The sequence below is a fragment of the Hemiscyllium ocellatum genome, chromosome 4 (assembly GCF_020745735.1).
Source record: "Hemiscyllium ocellatum isolate sHemOce1 chromosome 4, sHemOce1.pat.X.cur, whole genome shotgun sequence".
In the NCBI taxonomy this organism is placed as follows: Eukaryota; Metazoa; Chordata; class Chondrichthyes; order Orectolobiformes; family Hemiscylliidae; genus Hemiscyllium; species Hemiscyllium ocellatum.
Genome location: NC_083404.1, coordinates 41,888,584 through 41,914,316, shown reverse-complemented (window position 1 = coordinate 41,914,316; position 25,733 = coordinate 41,888,584). Strand labels below are relative to the sequence as shown.

Here is a 25,733-nt window from a genome sequence, read left to right as displayed (position 1 = left end):
TCAGTGATATGACTCATTATCTTAAGTTGAAAGGAAAGCCTTATTTCAAGGTTACTAAGCCCAGTACTGCTGGAAATTAATCATCCATGCACTTCTAGCTTTCAGAGCTATGTTCATCATTACTTCCCCAAGTGGAATGCTTGCTCTCCAAATCCTGTTATGTGCCAAGTTAGACAATGAATCAATTTGTCATAGATAGCTAAGGATTTGAATGTTCTGTCATCAAGGATATCATTCTCAAAATGCTCAAACTTCACTCTGTCCAACACCCCTTCCCTACCTCAAAATAAGCTAATACCACTGTTCCCATCTGAAAGGATGGTTGTAAACTAGTGATGTGCTTGAGTTTGAATTACTGTTGATTCAACTTTAGATGCTGACATTTTTTTCTTCGGACAAATTGGATAGGATCATGTAAATGTTTTCTTAGTTGAAGAAAGCTTTGGACAGCAAATGTATTTTTTTAGACTACTTAGCGTGGAAACAGGCCCTTCGGTCCAACAAGTCCACACCGACCCACAACCCACCCAGACCCATTCCCCTACATTTACCCCTGCCCCGAACACTACAGACAATTTAGCATGGCCAATTCACCTAACCTGCACATTTCTGTACTGTGGGAGGAAACCCGAGCACTTGGAGGAAACCCACACAGACACGGGGAGAATGTGCAAATTCCACACAGTCAGTCGCCTGGGTCTCTGGTGCTGTGAGGCAGCAGTGCTAACCACCGTGCTGCCTAACGGCAAACACATAAAGGTATCTTTATATTAAAATGGTGAGATGCACCAAAATGGGTGACATTGTTATAGCATCTCTGAAAGAGTTTCTTAGGTTAGATGTTTCTAACAATGTGCGTAGCGATATTATTGCACATCTCGAGAACAGGTAGAACTTGAAAGCAGGCCTCCTGGCTCAGTGTAGAGACAGTCAACTGCAGCAGAAGAGCCCTGAGTTCCTCAGGGTAGTAGCCTGAGCCCAACCATTTTCAGCAGTTCGTCAATGACCTTCCCACCCTCATAAGGTCAGAAATGGGGATTTGTGCTGATGATTGCATAATATTCAGACTTGGGGTGACGGATAGCAAATAAAGTTTGTACTATACAACTACCAGATAATGACCATCTCCAAAAAGAGAGAATCTAACATTGCCCCTTGACATTCATTGGTGTTAATATCACTGAATCCCCCACAATCACCATCCTGGGGGATGTCATTGACTAGAAACAGCTGGACTAGCCATGTAAATAGGGTCACTACAAGAGCAAGTCAGAGGCTAGGAATACTGCAGTGAGCAACTCACCACCTGATTTTCCCCAAAACCTGTCCACCATCTACAAGGCAGGAATGTGATGGAATACTCTACACTTGACTGGATGACTGCAGCTCCAACAGCACTCCAGAGACTAGATATCATCTCAGACAAAGCAGCTGACACAATTGGCATCGATTCCCACCAGTAGTAGCAGTGTGTCTACAAGATGCACTGCAATAACTCACCCAGGCTCTTTAAACAGCACATTCCATAGCCAAGACCACTTTCACCTAGAAGGACAAGGGTTGTGATTATTGGGTGCTTCAGTGTTAACGGGTCAATATCCTGGAACATTCCCCCTACCAACAAACCCTCAACATCACTGTTGGACTACAGGAATTCAAGAAGGCAGCTCACTATCTCTTTGAAGGCAACTAGGGATAGGTAATTCATTCACATCCCATGAATTAATCTTTAAAAAATCAATAATCAATTGATATAATAAATGAAACTTTAATAGATCTGGCATTGGTATTCTCGCAACAGGAATGAAATACAAAAGAAATTGCAATCTTTAATTTTCTGGTATTTCATTCCTGTTGCGAATATTGTATTTTCTCATAGCGATGGAATTCTGACATGAATCAGTCATATACGAGTCTGAATCAGGCTGGAACTCCTCTTAGCAAAAAGAATAACAAGAGCTTTCATTTCTATGTGAGCTTCAGATAAAGCCTTCATCAAAGAGAGATGTTTTTAGCAGAGCTTTAAAGAAGGCGAGAGAAGTAGAGAGACTCTCAGTGCTGGGAGGTTCTGCCTCAGCAGGTTCTTTCACGATTTCAAACTTTACCGTTCATTGTGTGATCCACCAAAGGTAATGTTCTTACATTTTCATTTTAAAATTATGGCAACTTGCTGGAAAGAATAATGTAGAATAAATAAGGAGAAGGCTGATCGTGGAAGCACTGCAGCAAGTTTGAGATGGGCAGGGTTACTCCTACTAGCATTCAAATACATTTATCCTGTTTTTTAGAGCACTTTGGCAGAGAAAGAAATTATATACAGTCCTTTAACCAGAATTACATGTAACTGACTACTTGGTCATGTTTGTTGTACAGCTATGAAGAATGTGAAGTTAACACTGATCTAGTATATTTATCTGCTTAGATAACTGGCTTGGTTGTCCAGTAATTTTTTTTTTGCATTTGTTTGTATGATGCTGGCATCACTAACTAGGACGACATTGATTTCCCATCCCTTATTGCCCTGAAGGAGGTGATGGTGAGCTGTTGGCAGTGTTGGGTTTTGGGACACACCCAATACAGTTAGGATAGGAATTCCAGGACTTTTCCCCATAGAAGGTGAAAGAACAAGGATATAGTTCCAAGTCTGGGTGGCTTGTGGCTTGGAAGGGTAGGTAGTGGTTTTCCATGTATCTGTTGTCCTTGTACTTGGATGATCGAGGCCGCAGACTGTTGGAGGAGCTTTGGTGAGTTCCTACAATGCATCTTATAGATGGTATGCCCTGCAGCTACTGTGCATTAGTGGTGAAGCAAGTGAATCTTGAATATGGTGGATGAGGTTCCAGCCGGGTGACTACTTTGCCCTGGTCAGTGTCCTGCTTTTGAGTTGGTTGGAACTGCACTCATCCAGGCAAGTAGAAAGTATTCCATTACACTCCTGACTTGTGCCTTGTAGATCATGTGCAGGCATTGGGGAGATAGGTGAGTTAATCATCACAGAATTTCTAGCCTCTGACTTGCTCTCGTTGTCACAGTATTTATGTGGCTACAAATTCTGGTAAATAGTAATCCTAAGATGTTGATAATGGTGAATTTAGGAATGGTGATTTTAGTGCAGGCAATGGTGATACAATCATTTTTTTTTATACAGTATTAAATAGACTGATGCTTGAGTCATAGAGAAGTTGATACATTAACTCTGTTTCTCTCTCCTCAAATGCTGCCAGATTTGTGGAGATTCTTCAATAGTTTCTGTTTTTATTTTCAGTAGATTATTGCAGTCAAGAGAATCAATGCTTACTGGGTATAAATGGAAATGTGGAAATCGAAATCCAAAAACATCAACAACAATCTTATTGAATGATTGGGTAGACCCAAGGGGTTAAATAGTCCATTCCTGCTCTTATTTTGCATATTCATATGTTTGCAATCTGCTTGAATTTCAATAAGTGACGGTTAGATTCTCATTGGAAGTGGTAATGATCTGGCCTTTTTATGGCATAATATTCCTTGCCAGTTATCAGCCAAAGCCCGAATATTGCTGCATTTGAACATGGTCTGCTTCAGTATCTGAGGAGTGGTGAATGGTGCTGAACACTGTACATTTATTAACAAATGTCTGCACTCCTGACACTATGATGGAGGGAAGGTCATTGATGAAGCACCTAAAGATGGTTGGCCTAGGACAGTACCCTGAGGAACTCCTGCAGTGATATCATGGACCTGATAGGTCAACAGCCAACTTCCCTTAAGCTATGTGTGACTCTAAGCAGCAGTCAGTGTTCTCTCTGATTCCCATTGACTCTGGTTTTGCTAGAGCACCTTAATACTATACTTAATCAAATGTGACCTTGACATCACCTCCCACCTCTTCTCTGTAGCTCAGCTGTCTTGTCTATGTTTGGATTAAGGCTATAAATGCAGTCAGGAACTGAGTGGCCTGGGCAAATCCCAAACTGAGTGTCAGTGAGCTTTACCACTTGATCAGACTATCAGTAACACCTTCCACCACTTTACTGATGATCAAGAGTACAATGTCTAGGTTAGATTTATCCAGCATGTAATGCATAGGGCATACCTAAACAATTTTCCATATTGTTGGGTCAATGTCAGTGTTGAGGTTTTTGGAAGAGCTTAATTTTGGGACTCCTTTAGTCCAGGAGCACTTGCCTTCAATATTATTGCCAGAATGTCGTCAGGGCCCATAGCTTTTGTAGTATCTGATGCATCCAGCCACTTCTCAGTATTACATAGAATGAATCAAAATTTCAAATTGATTGAAACTTGGCATCCGTGATGTTGGTGACCCCCAGAGGAGACCATTTGGCACTTCTGGCTGAAGATGAACACATACTACAGCCTTACCTTTGCTCTCTGACACCAATGTGTGCTTGCTCAGCTGTGGTCCAGAACTTGTAAAATGTATGCACAGGCTTTCTGATGCACTTAGCCTTAAATGATTTAATCATTGATTCTGCCATGTAACTAGCTTTAAAACTTTGATGATCACCAACTTGCCATTCAAACAGATTCAGATTGATTTGCACCAGAGAAATACATTTGATATGCTAACACACTGCAAGGCAAGTTATGTTAAAGTATAAAGCAAATAAATTATTAACCCATAAAGATTTAATTAATGAATAACCTTGTCATTTGGTCTCAGTTTGGGTTAAAATTGTATCCTTTGCGATTTTTGACAGTTGTTCCCAGTATGTTGTCACTGTTATTTCTTTTATTTGTGCAAATTGTAGATTTTATTTACTTTCTTTATGGCAATGGAGATATCTTTTTGTAGACCATTTGATGATGGCCACAACTGAATGTAGTCAACTCTTAACAGGAAGCAATACTCCTGGTTCACTGCAATACTGCGTGTCTCAGTTAGTACTTCACTCATAATTTGCACTAGAGATTGGTGGCATTATTTAACTATTAAATGGTATAGGACAGAAGATGGCCAATTAACCCATATTGCTGATCCTTAGAAAAAACTATTCATTTAGTGCCATTCCCTGACCTAGCCCTGATTTTTTGTTTTCATTTTCATTTGTATATCTAATTCCTTTTGAAAGTTGCCACTGCATTTGATTCCACTATATACGTGAGAGCCATGGTTCACTGTGTAAACTCTCATCTCCGGGTCAGCAGAGTGTGCTCGAGTCTCTGGAGTGGACTCGAGTCAATACGCCAGCTTGATCCTCCAGTGTTGGGTGTGCAGACTTCTGGATGAGATGGTAAACCCCAAAGCCCTGTTTCTGTGCTGGTGGATATAAAAGAAGACCAGGAGAGTTCTCCCCCAAGTCATAGGCAATATTTATATCCCAACCAACATGAAGCATACAAGTTATCTAATCTTGATCATGCTGTGTGGAGTCTTGCTGTGTGCAAAGTGATTCCTCAATGAAAAAAGTGATTAAACTGCAAGTATTAGCTGCAAAGATATATCTGAGGTTGTGGTATGTACTGTAGAAATGCAAGCCTTTCTTTTAGGCAGCGTATTCCAGAGCATAATGATTTTTTAGAAATTATTATTATTTTCCCTGTCGTTCTTTTGTCACTCACCTTAAATACCAGTATATTACTCACATCGCTGACATTGAACTGCATCTTCCTTATTTGTCCTATCAAAACTTTTGTATTGAATCCTCCAATCCCTATAACCTTAGAGAAAGTCATAAAAACAGACCGTTTAACCCACCGTGTCTGTGCTGACCACCAAACATCAAATCTCACCAATCACTTAGTCCATTGCTCTGCCTCATTTGGCAACTTATCAATATCAGGCAGCAGCCTGAGCTCCTTCTCCTAACCAGCAATAACGCCACCAATTTTTGTAGCCTTCTCCACTCTGAGATGAAAGCTAGCTACTTTAGTCTCTCAACTTAACTGAAGTTCCTCATCCCAACAGCATTCTAGCAAAATGGCCTTGATATCTTTCCTAAAGTTCCCAGAACTAGATACAACTTTCAGCTGAGACCTTATCAGGTTTAACATCTCATCCATTATTATGGTCAATAATTTTGTTATGATGTGAATTATATCTTATCTGCTTGAAACCTCCTCCTTTCTTTGTGTTCCAGCAATGGGCTTCCTTTTCAAAAATTTGGTATTTGATTGATGCGAAGATGCAGCCACCTGGAAAGATTGCGACAATGTGTTCAGTCAGGCTACAGGGGAAACATAAGCCTATCTACCATGCACTGAGTAAGTACACAAAATCTTTGCAGCCTTCCTGAATGGAATCTTACATTTAAGACCTGAGATTTGATTGACAGCGAGGGTAATTGGAATTCTGCACTGCCAATGGTCCAGGTAGTGCTGATCCAGAGCAGCAAAACCTGCTAATCTCTTTGGGTAACGCTCAGATTGGGAGAAACACTCTCCCTCAGTATATTGAGACCCTTTAATGGAGCTGGTCAACATTTCCAAATAAGGGCTGATATTTGCTTTCATTGCTTCACTGAATGAGCCACAATGAAAGCATTTTGTCAATTTGCCCCACAAACCTGCTGTAAATTTATTAAAGCTTTACACAAAAATGCAGCACTGTGATAATTCTTAAATAATCTGGGGGAAAATCTAGTGCAGCTGACTTAGTAATTACTTACCCCTGCTCCATGAAATGTGATATGAGGTCAAATTCAAACCTGGGATTAATTACTGAAAACTCTCTTCAGTTGAGATAAAGTTGATAAAGAGCTATGCTTTAGAAATAAGTTTATTTGTTTTGTAAGCTGTGATCACTCCAGGCATGCAGTAAATGAAATCATAAGTGAAAAGCTGAGTGTAATATTTAACTGTTGCCACTAGATGGTAGCATGATTCCACTTGGAAGTTTGCTGCAATAATGATGCCCTTATGCCCTTATCACATGAGTTTTAAAATTCATTCTGGGTCTTGTCCTCCCAAACTTTGTAACTTCCTCCAACCTGTAAATGTCTAAAAATCCCAAATTCCTCTAATTCTGATCTCTTAGCCACTCCCTATTTTAAATAGTAACCATTGGTGGCCATATCTTTTGCTGCTAATTTCTGGAGTTCTTTCCCTAAAGCCTCTTCTTCTCTTTGATAGTTTGGAGTCTGGCATTCTTTTGTTGGTGCTGGTGAATGCAAAATGAAAAACTCCATCAGCACATTCTTCCTTTCAGTCTCTATCACTAGACAACAACTGTCGTGATACTTCCAGTCCCCTTTGAAAATCCCCCATGCTGCACACACCTGGCCAATAAACAGCACGATAACATAGGTACAGCATTGCAAAGTGATACATTTCGTCACATTAGAGGCCAAAATGACAACTAGAAATGGGTGCTTTTGGAGATTTGTGAGGTTTTTCCAGTAAATTATTGTTGTTGGACAAGCCACATGATAAGTAAACATGTCGACAGGCATTTTTAACATTTCAGCTCGCTTCATTAACATGATACCCCATCCTGTTATTTTCCACCGTTGGGAATTTTTATTCGGAACTCCCCATCTCCGCTATTACTAACACCCAATTTTAAACAAAACTAACATTGCAAGTTGAGCAGTTTGAGGTGGCTAACTCCTGTTACTCATAATTTCAATATGTAATTATTCATACTGTATATACAGATAAGTGGGATTGTTTCAAACAGAAAATGCTGAAGAAACTCTGAGATCTAGCAGCCTCCATGGAGGGAGAAACAGAGTTAACGTTGAGTTCTTCATTTTGGAAGAAGAGTTGTGCTGGATTCAAAGACTAGTTTTGTTTCTCTCTCCACAGATGCTGTCAGGCCTGCTGAATATCTCCAACATTTTTTGTGTTTGTTTCAGAAATCCAGCATATACAATTGCCTTTATATATAGAATTATGTATAGAATCCCTACAGTGTGGAAACAGGCCCTTTGGCCCAACAAGTCCACACAGACTCTCCCAATGAGTGTCCCATCCAGATCCATTCCCCCTGACTAAAACACCTAACTGACACATCCCTGAACATTGTGGGGTAATTTAGCATGGCCAATTCATCTAACCTGCATTTGGACTGTGAGAGAAAACCGGAGCAAACCCACACAGATCCAGCGAGAATGTGGAGACTCCACACAGACAGTCACCCGAGGCTGGAATTGAACCTGGGTCCCTGGCGCTGTGAGGCTGCAGTGCTAACCACTGAGCCACTGTGCCACTTTATTCTGCAACTCCTTCAAGATTGCTGTTTATTATCATTACTTTATTGTTTCCTTATGATATTGAATTACTTAAAGGAGGCAAGAGATTTTGTTTATCCTGTGTTCTGATTGAGGTGACAGCCATTCTGGGCTCAGCCTACAATTTGCAGTTTCCATGGGTCCACAACTGCATTGAAAGGTCACTCAGGACAAAAATCATAGAATCCCTACAGCGTGGAAACAGGTCATTTGGTCCATCAAGTCCACACTGACCCTCCGAAGAGTGTCCCAGCCGGACTCAATCTCCTACCCTATTACTCAACATTTTCCCCTAATCTACACATCCCTGAACATTATTGGACAAGTTAGCGTGGCCAATTCACCTAACCTGCCCATCTTTGGATTGTGGGAGGAAATCAGAGCATCCAGCGGAAACCCATGCCGACATGGGAAGAACGTGCAAACTCTACACAGACAGTCGCCCAAGGCTGGAATCGAACCTGGGTCTCTGGTGCTGTGAGGCAGCAGTGCCACTGTGCTGCTGTTTGTAAGGAAGAAGTGACAACTTTTATCTTCTCCAGCTAACTGAGAAGGGGTTGGGAAATAATTTCAGCAGTGATATAGACATTTGTATAGCTCAGAGTGTAAACCATGTTTGCACTCCTTTTGCAGGTGATATCTGTTCATCGTTATGCTATATCCTCCTCACTCAGTCTGAACATTCAAAGGAAACCTGCCTTCTCAGTTAGACCATAAAATTTTAATTCCAGCATAGGCATTCATTACACATCGGCTTTATGCATATTTCAAGTTTCAAACTTTTTACTATCAACCATGGCTCATTGGGTAGCATGCTCACCTCTGAGGTTATGAGGGGGCTATGAGTTCAAGTCCCTCTCCAAGATTTCAAAACTCCATAAAACCACTCTGGAGTGTCAGAATAATGTCAGGGTGCTCAGGGGAACCTGGCTTAAGATGAGACATTAAAGCAAGGCTTTATCTGCTGTCTTATGATTCTCTGGTACCATTTTCAAGAAGAGAATGGATTTTTTTCCAGGTGTGATGGCCAGTCTTTATCCTTCACTCAACCTCACAGATTCCCTTGGTTATTATCGCTTTGCTGTTGTGGGAGATTGCTGTACATACATCAGTTGCCATGTTTCTCACATTGCCATAGTGAATGCATTTCAAAAATGTTGCTCATTGGCTGTCGAGTGCAGGAGGAGTTTGTGAAAGGTGCTGTAGAAATGTAAATCTTTTTAAGTTTAATGATAAAAGCATAGCTTAATCTAACTAAAGGATACCTGGTCACAAGAAGGTGTGTTATATGTTTGAAATGTTTCCAAGTGGAATTCCAGCTGGTTTCAATATTTCAGGCGAGAAGCCTGGATTGATAAACTCAAAAGCAAGTTTGAAAAAGTATGTGGTACAGGCATTCTCCAAGCTTCACCCCTGTTGTCATGAGGTTGATGTAAAACATGCACCAGGTCTGCATTTTGTTTTGTCAAGAATATATTCAGCAAGTTATTTGAAGACTAATGGCTGAAATTTGTTGCAAAAGAATGATGTTGATGCTACTTGTGCTTGTTGTAATTCAAGTCTAAGTCAGGAGGCAATGTCCAGCATCAACAGAGACGTTGTCTAAGTTGATTAAACCGCAAAAACTTGGCTATGCTTAACTCCTCAATAGACTCAGTGTTGAAATGCATGGATCACACCTGATAGTTCTCTTTCATATCCTTTTAAATGTAAGTAAAATTTAAATGTTGTGGCAAGTTTTAGTTATGTTTGAACAACCTCTAAAAACTAACTCCTGTATATGTGTGGAGTCTCATTCTTTCAGGTTTTAATAATTCTTGGAGTTTTTTTTTTAAAACATTTTTATTCACTTTTGTTTCTGTCATCTTTTTCTCTCTATCCCATCTTTATTTGCCTGTCTACTTTCTGGACATGATTTGATATTAAATCATATGTTCAAACTCGCACATTGTGGTTCTGATTTTGTTCTGCTCAATAATGATTCTTCAGTCTGATTGATCAGGGAAATACAGTTCCTTGCCCTGTTCACACAGATTGTAGATCCTCGATAGGAGGGACTGTATCAATTGGTAATGTACACTGCAGTGTATACTCCCACAGAAGCCCTGTGAGATAGCATAAGAGCGATGAACGGCTGATGACGTTTATTCATGACAGCATGTAATATTAACATTCAAAAGATTTTGTCAAAACATACGTAGAACTTCAAGTAGCAGAATTAAGCAATTAAAAAACTTTAAGTCTTTTTAAACAAATATGTTGATGTTGAGTGTTAATATGATAATAAATGGTTAAAACCATGTTGGTGATGTACGTGAACTTATTCAAACTTTAGAATTAATGTATGACCTCAACAGGTCAAATATGTTACAAGTATCAAGTCTCGGGTTGCCCAAAGTTATGTATTTTTTCTTTAATTAAGTAAAAGAATGTTTAAGCAATGCTGATGTGCTGTCAGTAGATAGTGCAAATGTGCTTCTAAAGACATCTGTTGGTGTAAATGGATACCATTCTGTACAACCCTCTCAATATAAGCTGTCCTAATATTTTGTTTTATGAAAGAACCAGCTCAGTTTGCACCCAGTATTAGGAGAACACTGTGGTGTCAGTAATCTGATTAGCTCTCAAGTCCCACATTATGTCTCATGCATATTTGAGTCTAATCTAGAGAACCTAGATTGGTCAACACATGGTCACAATTACTTAGACTGAAGGTCTGTGGGGCTCCATTCATTAAAATCTCTCAACTATGTCATTCAATATGATTGATGTGGTAAAACATAATTACAAAGAATTTTGTTTCAGTTCAAACAAAGATTCTGTGTTTCCAGAACAGGTTTTTGACGGTTGCGTTATTTTTCAAACGTGTCTCTCTATGAAATCCAGCACTGCAGCTGTCATCTGATAAGCCGTGATTTGCAGAGACATCCACTTGACATGACCAGGAGGGATTATTAGTCCAGTTTCTCTGGCTTCTTTTAGAAAAGTATGGTAGACGCTATTAATTGTGAAAACTTACCAATCCAGAGAAAATTTTTTCAATAACATCACTCTTACAAAGTGGACAAATTCATGTTTGCATGTGTCAGAAACCTATGTTTACACAACCTTGAACATACGCATTAGAATTGCTATATAATTCCTTTGCCAAAATTGCAGGCGCATCCCACTCTGTTTTTCAGAAGTGCAGAATTATATTTGAGTTGGTTTCTTGGCTAGAGAGCCCATGGTAAATCTTGCTGCTCTGATGCTAATTTAAGTATTGAAGTTGCTAATTATGAATATTGAATTTGTGCATATTGTTACTTTATACAGTTGTCAATCGGGGTAGAATTTAAAAAAACTATACACCAGATTTTAGGTAAATTGATGTGCGTGATGACGTTCTCAATTTACAAACATCTTGCAGCAACGTTTATAGAACATAACAAAAGTAATTTTCACTTTTACCATCCTGGTAAAAGTCCATTCTGTGCATTGTAGTGATGTTTGTTTTGTGAGCTGTTAGGTATTTTCAAAACTTTTCATACATTAAGTTATCTTTAAAAGTTATGTATTTCCATTTTTAAAATACTGTTTTTAATAAATAATCTCTCTTTGGGCTGCATTTTTTCCAAAACAGCACTGATTTTTTGCATTAACTGACATTGAGTTGTCAGCTGAAGATAAATTTTGAATGGGCCACAATACATTTCAGTCCTGTATTACAAATGAGTGCCAAAGGCAGTCTGAGACAAAAATTATCCACTTGCGTTTTTAGTGGCAGCTTCACTATGCCTATGGCAAACAGAGAATAGGGAATACTCTTGTCTATAGTCTGCGATCCCCATTTTCTGACTTATAGGGCTTTTTTTAAATAGAAATCCTTCAAACAAGAAGTAACACATAATATCAACTTGCATTTTTGCAATATCTATAACATAGTTAAATATTTCGAGGTATCCCATGGGAGTGCTATGATAAACATTTGATCATGAGCAAAATCAGGAAGTATTATTACATGTGACCAAAAGCTTATTTAAAGAATATCTTAAAGTGGGAAAGACATGTAGAAAAGTTTAGGCACCAAATTCCAGGGCTTGCAGTCTTGGCAACAAAACCTTCAATTAGGATGGTTGTAGAAACTCACTGCCCTTAATCCGATAATGTTTTAAGTTGTTGAACATAAATTAATTTGAATTTTTCAGCAGAAAAGCTGTTTGTTTCTAAGTGACTGCTGTCAGAAAGTGTCAGGGCCAAAACTAAGCAGTTGGCAACTTGGAGGTGCATTTGTGAGTGCGTTAGGGTAAAATTTGTTTCAGGGCTGATACAGATGGAAGAGGTTGGGAGATGTGTGCGATGTGGTATAAGAAGAAGTATTGGAAATGGCCTTATCCGTAGCCAAGATCATGTGAGTTGAGATCCACATGAGACAATGAGGCTGATGGGTATTTCTGCTAAACGGTCACAAATCTGAAATGTTAACTGTTTCTCACACGACACACTTTGCAACTAATATGCTGAGTTATTTCCAGTATTCCTTATTCTTATTTCAGGTTTGCAGAATCCAAAGTATTCTGGTTTTCAAAACTATATGAATACAGCTAAAAGTGTGTTTATGTAATGGGCAGGATTTCGGGAAAACAGTGACATCTTTAATGTAGAGAGGGCAAGGGGAGTTGAAGTCCAGATTTTAATACTAATGGACTTAAAGAGGGAGGATATCTTTGTGAGAAATCGCTAGTGTGGCTTGCCAGGGTAATGGAGAATAATGATTTTAAAGAAGTATTGGAATGGAGCTGTTTAAAGATGCTCTGTTCAGTTGATGAGTAATGTTCTCTGAGAGTGAGGATTAACGGTGGCACAGTGGTTAGCACTGCTGCCTCACAGCGCCAGAGACCCGGGTTCAATTCCTGCCTCGGGCGACTGACTGTGTGGAGTTTGCACGTTCTCCCCATGTCTGCGTGGGTTTCCTCCGGGTGCTCCGGTTTCCTCCCACAGTCCAAAGATGTGCGGGCCAGGTGAATTGGCCATGCTAAATTGCCCGCAGTGATAGGTAAGGGGTAAATATAGGGGTATGGGTGGGTTGCGCTTCAGCGGGTCGGTGTGGACTTGTTGGGCCAAAGGGCCTGTTTCCACATTGTAAGTAATCTAATCCAACTGTAAGGCATTGAAACCTATAAGCCACGTTTCACTCAAAGGTCTGATGTCAGTTGTTCATTTCAACTGACAAGGACCTTATCAACATGTGAGGATATGTTCTCATGGGAAATGAGAGTTGGTGAGTGTTCAGCTGTCGGCAGCATCTATGGAGGCTGCGACTAATACAATTAGTGGGACCGGACGGTTGGCAATATCTTTCCATGATAGATAGCTGGGGAGAATAATTGGGGAGGATGGGGAATGTGAAGATTACTGCTCTTAAGGATGTAATGGCTGGACTCTCAGGCGCCCTTTGAAGGAAGTTGAGAGGATCAAGAATATTGTAGCATGCTTATCCATGGAGATTGTAACACTGGAATCAGAGAAAAGCACAGAGGACTAATAATGGCTTGGATTGTTTGATTAATGGTGGATATCAGTTAACACAGGTAATTAAATAGCTTGTGTGTGGTAGAATGATGCCAGCAATGTGGATTCAATTCCTTACAGGGTTTGGTAATTCACAGCGCTCTGTCTCTTTGTCAGTTGATACAGTGTGATGTTTATACATAAAAAGATATGAGCATATGAGTAAAAGCATAATATTGTACATGCTGAAAATCTGAAATAAAAACAGAAAATGCTGAAGAATCTCAACAGATCTGGCAGCATGTGTGGAGAGAGAAAAACAGTGTTAACATTTGGAATCTAGTATGACATTTCTTCAGAATTTAAAGGGTCTTGGAAAATTGTGGGTGTTGATAAAAGGCAGGAGGAGCGATTGGAACCAATGGTGAGTGAACGCAGAACAAAGGGCAAAGGCAGTGCTAGTAGTAGTAATGGAGCGATGAAGATGTAAAATAGGTGTAAAAGATAGATGTAAAAATGAGAAGGAAATGCTAACATTTCCAACTTGAGCCAGCAGCTATGCTGCATTGAAGCTAGAGGAACAGTTCCTCATTTTCTGCTGAAGCACATGATGGCTTTCAGGACTCAACATTGAGTTCAGTAACTTCAAGAGATAATCTCTGTCCTCCATTTTGATTGTGACCCACTCGTCCCCTGTCTTTGTGACCCATTGGCTTTGCTTTCACCAGAACAGGCCCATTTTTTCCTTTTCTCATGAAATTTTTCACCTTATCACTATTTTAAATGGGCGACCCATTTTTGTAAACAGTGACCCCCCCCACACCCCGCCTCTGAGTTTAACATTCTCTGATAACATGAGACCCATCTTCTCCACACCTACCTTGTAAAGACTCTTCAAGATCTCATATGTTCCAAAGAAGAGCCACACAGGATTTGAAACATTAATTCAGTTTCACGTTCCATAGATGCTGCCAGACTGACTGAGTTTCTCAAACATTCTCAGTTTGTTTCAGATTTCCAACATCTGCAGAGTTTTGCCTTTATTTCAGAACAAAGGGACATGGTCTCAGGAATCTATTTAGGACTGAAGTTCGGGTTCTGAATGTTTGGCATTTTCCACTCCAGCGTGCTGTAGATGTTTAGATATTGAGTATATCCTAGGCTGAAAGCAACAGATGTTAAAGTGATAAAGGATTGAAAGGATTTGAGATAGCACAAACTTGATGAACTTATTGATGACCAATGGGAAATTGGATCAGGACGATGCCTACTCCTGTTTTTTAAATGTGGGAAAAGCGGTTTTGAAGCCTTTGGGTTGAACAAGTTTATCTTTTTTTTTATTATCCTTCTACATCTTTATCGTATTCCTTCAAATGCCTTTCTCTTCCCCAGCACTCAATAATTTGCACAATGGGTCAGTCTTACTAGCAAACAGAAGGCAAAGGATGATGATATTACAGCAATTGTGTCAGTAATAGTGAGCACATTGTTTTATAACGCTGAGCCATTTTTGAAATTTTTTTTAACAAACATTAGGCATATCATTTTTGGAGATGCTTTCTTCTCAATAACGCTTCCTACCAAGCCCGCAGCATGAGCGTGATTAATGTTTTGAACCTCACCATAACTGACAAGAGTAAATGACATGAATTGAGTGTTGTGCATAGCCAGGAGACTTTAATCCATCAGCACCTGGCATGGTAAAACCGGTATTTTAGAAAAAAAATACTTCCTGTGAATTGGCTTTTTGCTAAAGTATATTTTTAAGTTGAATTAATAGGTGGTATTTCAGACCTTGAAGCTTTAATGCTTCATGAAGCAGTTTTTGCCTTTGAAGATTAGGTGTTCGTGCTGTCTTGCCTGTTAGTTGAGCTCTTCATAAATATTAAGTGAATCCCGCATTTATTTATCCCTAATGTTAAATGTGCGTGAAGCTACTGAAACTTTGTTGTGAGAAATGTTAGTTTTTGCCCCGAGCGCACACATTCTTACTGAAGAAGTTCTTCCCACCTGACACTACCCGATAACATATGGCAAGTCAAATCATAACTTGTGTCCGTAACTTTGAGTGTTCAGAAAAATATCCTTGGGTCCCATAAGCAACCTGAGTGTGCTATAAAAAGAACGTTAAACTTTGTTTATTTAAATGTGAACTTGGGTTCTTGGACTTTCTTTCCAGTACGTTACTAGATGTTTCGTTAGTTATGGAGCATCATGTCTAGAAGTTTGCGAGAAGATATGTTCAACTGGAAATACTGATTTCCAGAGAAAAAAATGAAAAATATTTTTGTCTGTATTTTCTGGACTATAGGCACAATTATTATAAACACTAATTTACAGATGGACATCTTTTCATTGGTAGCGTGTACCAATCATACTGCATGATTATATTACACAGCAGTTTCATTCCTGAAGGTTGTGTAACAGGGCATCTTAAATCTAATGTACACCCCACAGAAAATGAAGCATGGACCAAATATAACCGTGTTCTGTTTCAGTGGACCTAGAACAACCAGGATATTATCATTATTAAAAGGAACCAGCTCATTTTCTTCTAACTCAAATTAAGATCTTTTAAATCTGTGAAGGGAAAAATAAATTTGTGTCATGAACAATTATGATATATTTGGTGCTCAATGGTTTAGGCATTTGATAAAGCGGGAATGCTAAATTAGGACCCAACTGAGCACTGTTGTAGAGGTACAAGACTTTTGTTTATTGTGTATTGCTGAAAGATGATATACTTTCCTGAAGCCTTGCATCTTGCGCATAAGCCTCCAACTCGGCACCGCCCTCCTGACCTGTCCATCACCTTTCCCATCTGTCTGCTCCACTCTACTCTTCGATGTATCACCTTGTCCCCTGCATCTTTATCTACCTATCACCCCCCCCCCCACCCGGCCCACAAGCCTCATTCCTGATGAGGGGCTTATGCACGAAATGTCGATTCTCCTGCTCCTCTGATGGTACCTGACCTGCTGTACTTTTCCAACACTACACTCTCGACTCTGACCTCCAGCATCTACAGTCCTCACTTTCTCATAGTTAGCAAGAATACCATTTATACTGCGTGAGAACAGCATGCTGATTGGTTGGTTGGCCGGCCAGCAAATTCTGGTAGAGGCATTACCATGAAGAGTGCACCCAATCATGTGCCAGACTTTGTTTGTTAAAACTAGGTAGCTTGATTCTGAGTCAGGGCATTACCCTGAGAACTGAAACAGCAAATTGCTTTCACCTGTTTTGTTGAGTTGAAATAGGCATAGTGGATATGCATGCACTTTTTGTCTGCAAAGATGAGGACCCTGGGTATTAATGCAATATTCTCCTTGGTAACGCCTATACCAATCAAAGTATGGCCATGGGAGAAAGAAGTTCTTTTCCCAGTTGGTGGCAATAAGAGGCCATCCCAACTGACACAGGCTGTCTAAATAAGAACATAAGGTCTAGGAGCAGGAGTAGGCCATCGGGCCCTTCGAGCCTGCTCACCATTCGATAAGATCATGGCTGATCTTTTCATGGCCTCAGCTCCACTTACCCATGCTCTCGCCATATCACTTAATTTCTTTGTTGTTCAAAAAAAAATCTATCTTAGCTTTAAAAATACTTAATGAAGTAGCATCAACTACTTCACTGGGCAGGGAATTCCACAAATTTACAACCCTCTGGATTAAGAAGTTCCTTCTCAATTTAGTCCTAAATCTGCTCCCTCTAATCTTATGCCCTCTTGTCCTAGTTTCACCTGCCAGTGGAAACATCATCTCTACTTCTATCTTATCTATTCCCTTCATAATTTTACATGTTTCTATAAGATTCCCCCTCATTCTTCTGAATTTCAATGAATATAATCCCAGTCTACGCCATTTCTCCTCATTAGCCAACCCCTTCAACTCCAGAATCAATCCAGTGAACCTCCTCTACATCCCCTCTAGTCCCAGTACATCCTTTCTCAAGAAAGGAGACCAAAACTACACACATTAATCCAGGTGTAGCCTCATCAGCATCCTGTACAACTGTAACATAAACTCCCTCCTTTTAAATTCAATCCCTTTAGCAATGAAGGACAAAATTCCATTTGCCTTCCTAATTACCTGTTGTACCTGCAGACCAACCTGCTCTGATTCATGTACAAGGACATCCAAGTCACTCTGCATAGCAGCATGCTGCAACTTTTTACCATTCATGTAATAATCCTTTTTACTGTTACTCCTAACAAAATGGATGACTTCACATTTATTGACATTGTATTCCATTTGCCAGACCTTTGCCCTCTCACTCAAAGTATCTATATTTCTCTGCAAAGTTTCACAGTCCTGCGCACACTTTGCTCTGCCACCCATCTGAATGTCATTTGACATACTACATATGGTTCTCAACTCCAAATCATCTGTATAAATTGTGAATAATTGTGGTTGCAACACTGATCCCTGAGACACACCACTATTCACCGATTGCCAACCAGAATAGCACTCATTTATCCCCACTGTTTGCTTTCTGTTCGTCAACCAATCCTCTATCCGTGCTAATACTTTACCTGTAATGCCATGCATCTTTATCTTATGCAGCAGCCTCTTGTGCAGCACCTTGTCGACAGCCTTTAGGAAATCTAGATACACCACATCCACTGGGTCCCCGTTGTCCACCTTGCTTGTAATGTCTTTATAGAATTCCAAAAGATTTGTTAAGCATTAACCCATGCTGCATCTTCCCAACTGGACAATTTCTATCTAGATGCCTTGCTATTCTTCCTTGATAATAAGCTCTAGCATCTTCCCCACTACAGAGGTTAAGCTAACCAGTCTATAATTCCCCACCTTTTGTCTACCTCCCTTTTTAAGCAGTAGTGTCACATTTGCTATTTTTCAATCTGCTGGAACTACCCCAGAGTCCAGCCAATTTTGGAAAATTGTGCACTTGCCATTTCTCCCACCCTCTTTTTGAATACCCTGGGATGGATTCCATCAGGGCCAGGAGACTTGTCTATCCTTAGCTCCATTAGCTTGCCCAACACTACCTCTGTTGTGATAGTGATTTGTTTCCAGGTCCTCACCTACCTTCGTCTCTTTGTCAATTACTCACACGTTATTAGTGTCCTCCACTCTGAAGACCGATGCAAAATACCTGTTCAGTGCCTTGGCCATTTCATCATATCCCATAACTAAATACCCCTTTTCATCCACTAAAGGGTCAATGTTTACTTTAGCGAGTCTTTTTTGTTTTATATATTGATAGAAACGTTTGCTATCTATTTTCATTGTCTGTGCTAGTTTTTTCTCATGTTCTACCTTACTTTTCCTTATAGCTTTTTTGTGGCTCTCTGTGCACCTTTAAAGTTTTCCCAGTCTTCTAGTTTTGTGCTGTTTTTGGCCACTTTGTATGCCTTCTCTTTCAATTTGGTGGCCTCCTTTATTTCCTTAGACACCCATGGCAGATTACCCCTTCCTTTTCACTGGAATACACTTGTGCTGAGCACTTTCAAAACAATTTTTCAAAGTCCTTCACTGCTCGTCAACAGTCCCACAATTAAAGCTTTGTTTCCAGTCTACTTCAGCCAAGTCCCCCCTCATTCTATTGTAGTCTCCCTTGTTTAAGCACAGAACACTGATTTTGGATTTTATCTTCAGACTCTCCGTCTGTATTCCAAATTCAACCATACTGTGATCGCTCCTTCCAAGAGGATCACTAACTATGAGGTTATTAATTATTCCGGTATCTTGCACAGGACCAGATCTAGGATGGCTTGCTGAGTCAGTTCCATTTTATACTGTTCAAGAAATCTATCGCGGATACACTCAACGAACCCCTCCTCAAGGCTACCCTGACTGAGTTTGTTTGATAAATTGTCATGCAGATTAAAATCCGCCATGATAATTGCCATACCATTTTTACAGGCATTAATTATTTCTTTGTTTAATGCCCGCCCCAAAGTGATGTTATTATTTGGTGGCCTATAGAATACGCCTGTCAGTGATGTTTTCTTCTTAGAATTTCTATTTTCCACCCAAATAGATTCAGCCTTATTCTCCATAGAATCATCTCTCAGCACCGTCCTGATATCACCCTTGAATATCAGAGCTACACCACCTCCCTTACCTTCCTGTCTGTCCTCCGAATAGTCTGATATCCCTGGATATTTAACTCCCAGTCATGACCATCCTCTAATCATGTCTCTGTGATGGATTCTAAATCATATTCATATAAATAAGAGGTGACTGTGGAGGTCAGAAGCAGCAAGCAGCTTAGAACCTGGTTCCAAGGCCCCAAAAAATGAATGATAACTGCCCTCCACCAGATTGCCTCTGTCTGCTCAATCTTCAAGCTTCTACGATGGAGAGTTAGAATTCTAAGGTTGTGCTCTCGAGGCCAGTCACACAGGAGGCTGGATGCTAAGCATTTCCACCAGATGCCTCTTGTAGATTCAATGTATTGTCATTTTGTTGCAGCTGCCAATGTAGCACCTCTGGCATAGTCTCTTCACATCTCCCAGGGTTCACACCTAAATCATAAAAGAACACACAGCACTCTGGAAGTGAACTAACACACCATCAGCTCAGTGACCATTCATCTCTTTTGATGCACATCTGATCGTTTTTCACCAAAGGCTTGCATAGGTCTTGGACACAGCCACAGAAATGGCCTTTCAGCCCCACTTGCCTGCCCCAGTCTAATTTGCTGGTGTGTGTCAGCCAATGTTGCTGCCTCCTTTGCGCTGCCATGTTTGCTCAGTCTGGTTTCACCCCAAAGCATTCAACAACAAACCTAAACACTGATAGCTGAAACTTTTCATGAGCTGATTTACATTGGGGAGCCTTGGTTACAAACACTGTAAACATCTGCCAAAAGCCATGGTTTGGTTATGAAAGAGCTATCTAACTGAAGAAATGTGTTCTTTTTGCTTCTTTGAGGAAAAGATTTACCCTGGCAAGTGCTTGCCTTCTTTTGTCGGATTTGTAGACAAGTTTCCTGTTTGTAGCTAACAAGATTGCATCTTGTACATAATTCCAGAAGGCTGAGGTGTTACTGAGTATTCATGGCATGCTAATAAATTTAAAATCTGTTTCCGCCCATGGAGTTCAGGGAGGCTGACCTGCCTGAAAAAGACTGAGATGGAAGTGAATGTACTGTTGCCAGATTTGCAGATGATGTGAAACTAAGTAGAAAGGTAGGTTGTGAGAGGGATACAAAGAGCTTACCGAAAGAGATTGATAAATTACCCAAGGGGCTATAAAAGTTGGTGAATGGGGTACCATGAGCAATTTTGGTCCCCTTACTTAAAGATCTTTGATGTCAGTTCAGAGAAGGTTCACCAGGATGATCTTTGATATGGAGGGATTGTCTTATGAGCAAAAGCTAAACGTCTTAAGGTTCTACTGACTGGACTTCAGAAGAATGAGTGGTGATCTAATTAAAGTATATAAAGATTCTTAAGGGGCTTGACAGGATAAATGCTGAGATGTTTCCCCTTGAGGAAAAGTGTAGAATCAGAGGGCACTGTGTTAGAATAAAGGGGTGCCAATTTTAAGTCTGGGATGAGAAGGAATTTCTTCTGAGGGTTGAGAATCTTTGGATCTCCTTACTACAGAGAGCTGTGAGGGCAGAACCTTGTGTATTTTTAAGACTGAGATAGATAGATTCTTGATCAATCGGGCAATCAACTGAGATGGAAAAAATTGCAGGAGAGTGGACGAGAGGAATGTCAGTTCAACCATGATCCTATTGAATGGAGCATGCTTAAAGGACAAAAGGACCCTCTGCAGTTCCTATTTTTTATAATTCAAGATAAGAGCAAAACTTTAACTGTGAGGTAACTGAATTTTTGTTTCCTGCCCAGTTAAGTTCCCCACCTATCCTTGTAAAAGCTCCAGGAGGGCATGGAAAATTTTGCCATCCCATGACCTCGTCACAACTTACTTTCCAACCTTCCTTTATATTATCAGCAAAATTTAATAACCATGCCTCTTGTCCCTTCATATTTGGTCATTGGTTTGTGGCAAAACAATTCAACCCGATCATGTTGATTTGTCACTGAGCTGCTGTTCAGTTTAATTAGTTGCAAGAAACCCATTCCATGACACAGGAGTAATCAGTCTCTGTTTCCTCATTAGGATTCCTTTTTCTGTGATGAAATTGAAGTCTCACCTCCTGTATTTGAAGCATTGCTTTGATTTCTGTCTTCCCTCACCAGCTACTCCATGCACAATTCCAACTGAAAGCTAGGCTTAACTGTATTGCCAATGTGATTTACATCTGATCATTTTAATTCATTTCAAATTATTTCTACCTCAAACATTTCAGCACAGTGTCACCTAGCATACAAAGATAATAAATGTATACAAAGTTTTGGCTTACCGCTATATCTAATTTTGGGAAGGGTGTAGGATCAGGTGGTGGAAGAAATTTGGTGATGACTCTGCAGTTATGAAGAGAAAACCAAAAAGATGAAGGATTACCTGTTTCCTCACAGTTTACAAAAAGGTTTTGTAAGATTGTTTCAAATGTCCCATGAGACAGGGCAAAGAGTCCTCCAATTTGGAAGATTTGGAGAGGAAACACTATAGGGCATGAAGGATTTGGAGGTAAAAGCTTGGATGCTGTTTGAACTGCTGTGCCTTTCCAGCACCACTCTAATCCAGAATGTCGGGTTTGGAGGAGATGGCCCAGATTGAGATGAGGTGATAGACAGATTCGAACACTAGGATAAGACATTAAAGTCAATTCAGGAAAGCACAGGGTGCTAGTGGGGTCTGGCAGGAATGGACTACAGGAGTTGGTATTTTGTGGACTGTTGTGAAATCCTTTTTTTTTGAAGGTTAAAATCTGAAACAACTGTTCATTGAACAGTGTCCAGTTGTTTCACCTGGCTAGCTTGATTTTACTGAAATCTATATGAGAAGACTGCAGTTTTAAAGTCAGCAACAGATATTTCAACTACCTCAGGCTGCAAATTTCTTCAGAAACAAAAGGGTCTAGTACTCCTGAATTTGAACCCTGAGCAATGCGTTATGGACCATTTGCCATTGATTATTTGTCTTGACTTCTTCCTCAGAGAAACTTTGGACTGTTTTGTATAGAGGAACTTTGATTATCTGAGCGAGATGGGCAGGCACTATTTCATTAGGATCATTGATTATTCAGTTAATTGATTCAGTGCCTCCCCTCTGGGGCTCGGAGTTTTCTGAAATTTCCTTTTTTTTTCCTCGCTCTGCTTGCTTTGTTCTCTCTCTCTTCGTGTCAGGGTTTGTTTCTAAGCAGACACACACTTGCGTATCTCCCACCCCAATCAGTTTGATGGGAGGACTTGTTAAGTCTGCTTCCCATTTAGGAGACAAGGCAGCAATACACCGCATGCAAGCCCCCACTCTCGCTTTCTTCCCGCCCCCCCCCCCAAAACCACCACTCCCCCATCTGACTGCCCCCACCCCAATGCACCCGGACTGGACACCAACAGCAAGACTGCTGCTACCTTTGAGGGGTGAGTTTCAAAACAGCGCGCACGCACAAACACACACACAACTTTTTGACAAGCTCCACCGTTGCCCTGTACAGGACAAGGCAGGGGGTTTTAGGGCACACCCCTGTGTAGAATTTTAGGAAAAGTTTCGGGGGAGAGGGCGGACAGTCATGGAGATGGTGCCTGGGCTCCCATTGACGTCCAGGGCTGTTCTCGGCAGCGTTTCAGTAAGCCAGGTTCATTTATAATCATTGTAAATAAAGGACACGATCAGTGTTGTATTTGGAAAGGCAAGGACTGATTAGGGATAGTCAACATGGCTTTGTGGGTGGGAAATCATGTCTCACAAACTTGATTGAGTTTTTTGAAGAAGCAACAAAGAAGATTGATGAGGACAGAGCAGTAGATGTGATCCACATGGACTTCAGTAAGGAGTTTGACAAGGTTCCCCATGGGAGACTGATTAGCAAAGTTAGATCTCATGGAATAAAGGGAGAACTGGCCATTTGGATACAGAACTGGCTCAAAGGTAGAAGACAGAGGGTGGTGGTGAAGGGTTGTTTATCAGACTGGAGGCCTGTGACCAGTGGAGTGCCACAAGGATTGGTGCTGGGTCCTCTACTTTTTGTCATTTACATAAATGATTTGGATGTGAGCATAAGAGGTACAGTTAGCAAGTTTGCAGATGACACCAAAATTGAAGCTGTAGTGGATAGCAAAGAAGGTTACCTCAGATTACAACAGGATCTGGACCGATGGGCCAATGAGCTGAGCAGTGGCAGATGGAGTTTAATTCAGATAAATGCGAGGCGCTGCACTTTGGGAAAGCAAATCTTAGCAGGACTTGTACACTTAATGGTAAGGTCCTAGGGAGTGTTGCTGAACAAAGAGACCTTGGAGTGCAGGTTCATACCTCCTTGAAAGTGGAGTTGCAGGTAGATAGGATAGTGAAGAAGGCGTTTGGTATGCTTTCCTTTATTGGTCAGAGTATTGAGTACAGGAGTTGGGAGGTCATGTTGCGGCTGTACAGGACATTGGTTAGGCCACTGTTGGAATATTGCGTGCAATTCTGATCTCCTTCCTATCGGAAAGATGTTGTGAAACTTGAAAGGGTTCAGAAAAGATTTACAAGGATGTTGCCAGGGTTGGAGGATTTGAGCTATAGGGAGAGGCTGAACAGGCTGGGGCTGTTTTCCCTGGAGCGTCAGAGGCTGAGGGGTGACCTTATAGAGGTTTACAAAATTATGAGGGGCATGCATAGGATAAATGGACAAAATCTTTTCCCTGAGATTGGGGAGTTCAGAACTAGAGGGCATAAGTTTAGGGTGAGAGGAGAAAGATATAAAAGAGACCTAAGGGGTAACGCAGAGGATGGTATGGAATGACTTGCCAGAGGATGTGGTGAAGGCTGGTACAATTGCAACATTTAAGAGGCATTTGGATGGGTATATGAATAGGAAGGGTTTGGAGGGATATGGTCCGGGTGCTGGCAGGTGGGACTAGATTGGGTTGGGATATCTGGTCAGTGTGGACAGGTTGGACCGAAGGGTCTGTTTCCATGCTTTACATCTCTATGACTCTATAACACCTCTTTGATGTAATGTTTCTATCGGGTTTTTGAGATCATCTTTGCATAATCCAAAATTGATATTCGGATAATCAAGGTTCCTCTGTAGTAAAAAAGATTTCAATAATGTCTGACCGGTATTATGTGCCTTGGAGTAGCCTGGTTACTGTACAATAATATACAGTTCATCTGAATGTTAGCACAGTTACAATGGTGCAAGAACTTATGCCTATTGTTTCAGAGAGTTCACTCTGGGGTTTTTTTTATATATTGTTAGTATTTGGAGCTTCTTCATTCGTTATTCAGTATCTTGCACAATTTGAAGTTTTGACTACTAGAACTGTATATGAACAAAAGTGTCTTTAATCTTAATCTACACAAATTTGCCTTTCCATGGTGTATTTTTGGTCCATGTAAAGTTCCTGACATGTTTTCATTTTTTGAGAGGGATCTGCAGCTTCAGGAAACCTGAGAAAATAAACGAGACTTCCAGTAGTCGTGATGTTGTTGACTTGATATCCTTTTTACAATCTATTCAGAGAAAATTGGATAAATATTTGAAACCAAGAGTGAGACAGCACTAAGGGAAAATAAACAGTATAACAGTATTAGTTTTGAGTTGCTCAGTTAAAGAGCTGCCGTACACACAAGCCCAATTGGCCACCTTTTCTATATTGTACATTTCTAGTGTCCCTTTGTGAATTACATTGCTGTACACTTTCAGTAGCATCTCTTAAAGTATAGGCTCACACTTTTATTCACCCTCCCATTATCCTAATGCTTGTTCCAGTGTTCCCAACCATTCCAAGGTTCAGACAGCCAGAAAAGCTGACATCAGCACTTTAAACATCATGTTGTTGCTTTGCCCATAATCTGCCACCTGGAGCAGGAAAGACTGGTGTCTTACACTTAAAAAATATATTTCAAGAAACTAAAAGATAATCCACAATAACTTGGTTATTTCAAGTTTCCAGATTAAGTTGTGATATGAATCTATGTTTTCAGTTATTGAAACTTGGCGTTGCACCTCAAGCATGTGTATGTAAATATACAC

The 25,733-nt window shown here is 40.4% G+C and overlaps 1 protein-coding gene across 2 annotated transcripts in view; it reads left to right on the top strand.

Annotated features, from left to right (window-relative positions):
* The window catches only part of mrpl13 (mitochondrial ribosomal protein L13), a 93,052-nt gene that overhangs the window by 1,169 nt on the left and 66,150 nt on the right, over positions 1-25,733 (top strand). For both annotated transcript variants that reach the window (XM_060823028.1, XM_060823030.1), the window contains exon 2: positions 6,081-6,204. In XM_060823028.1, coding sequence (XP_060679011.1) covers positions 6,081-6,204 — 124 coding nt within the window. The remainder of the gene's footprint in view (positions 1-6,080; positions 6,205-25,733) is intronic.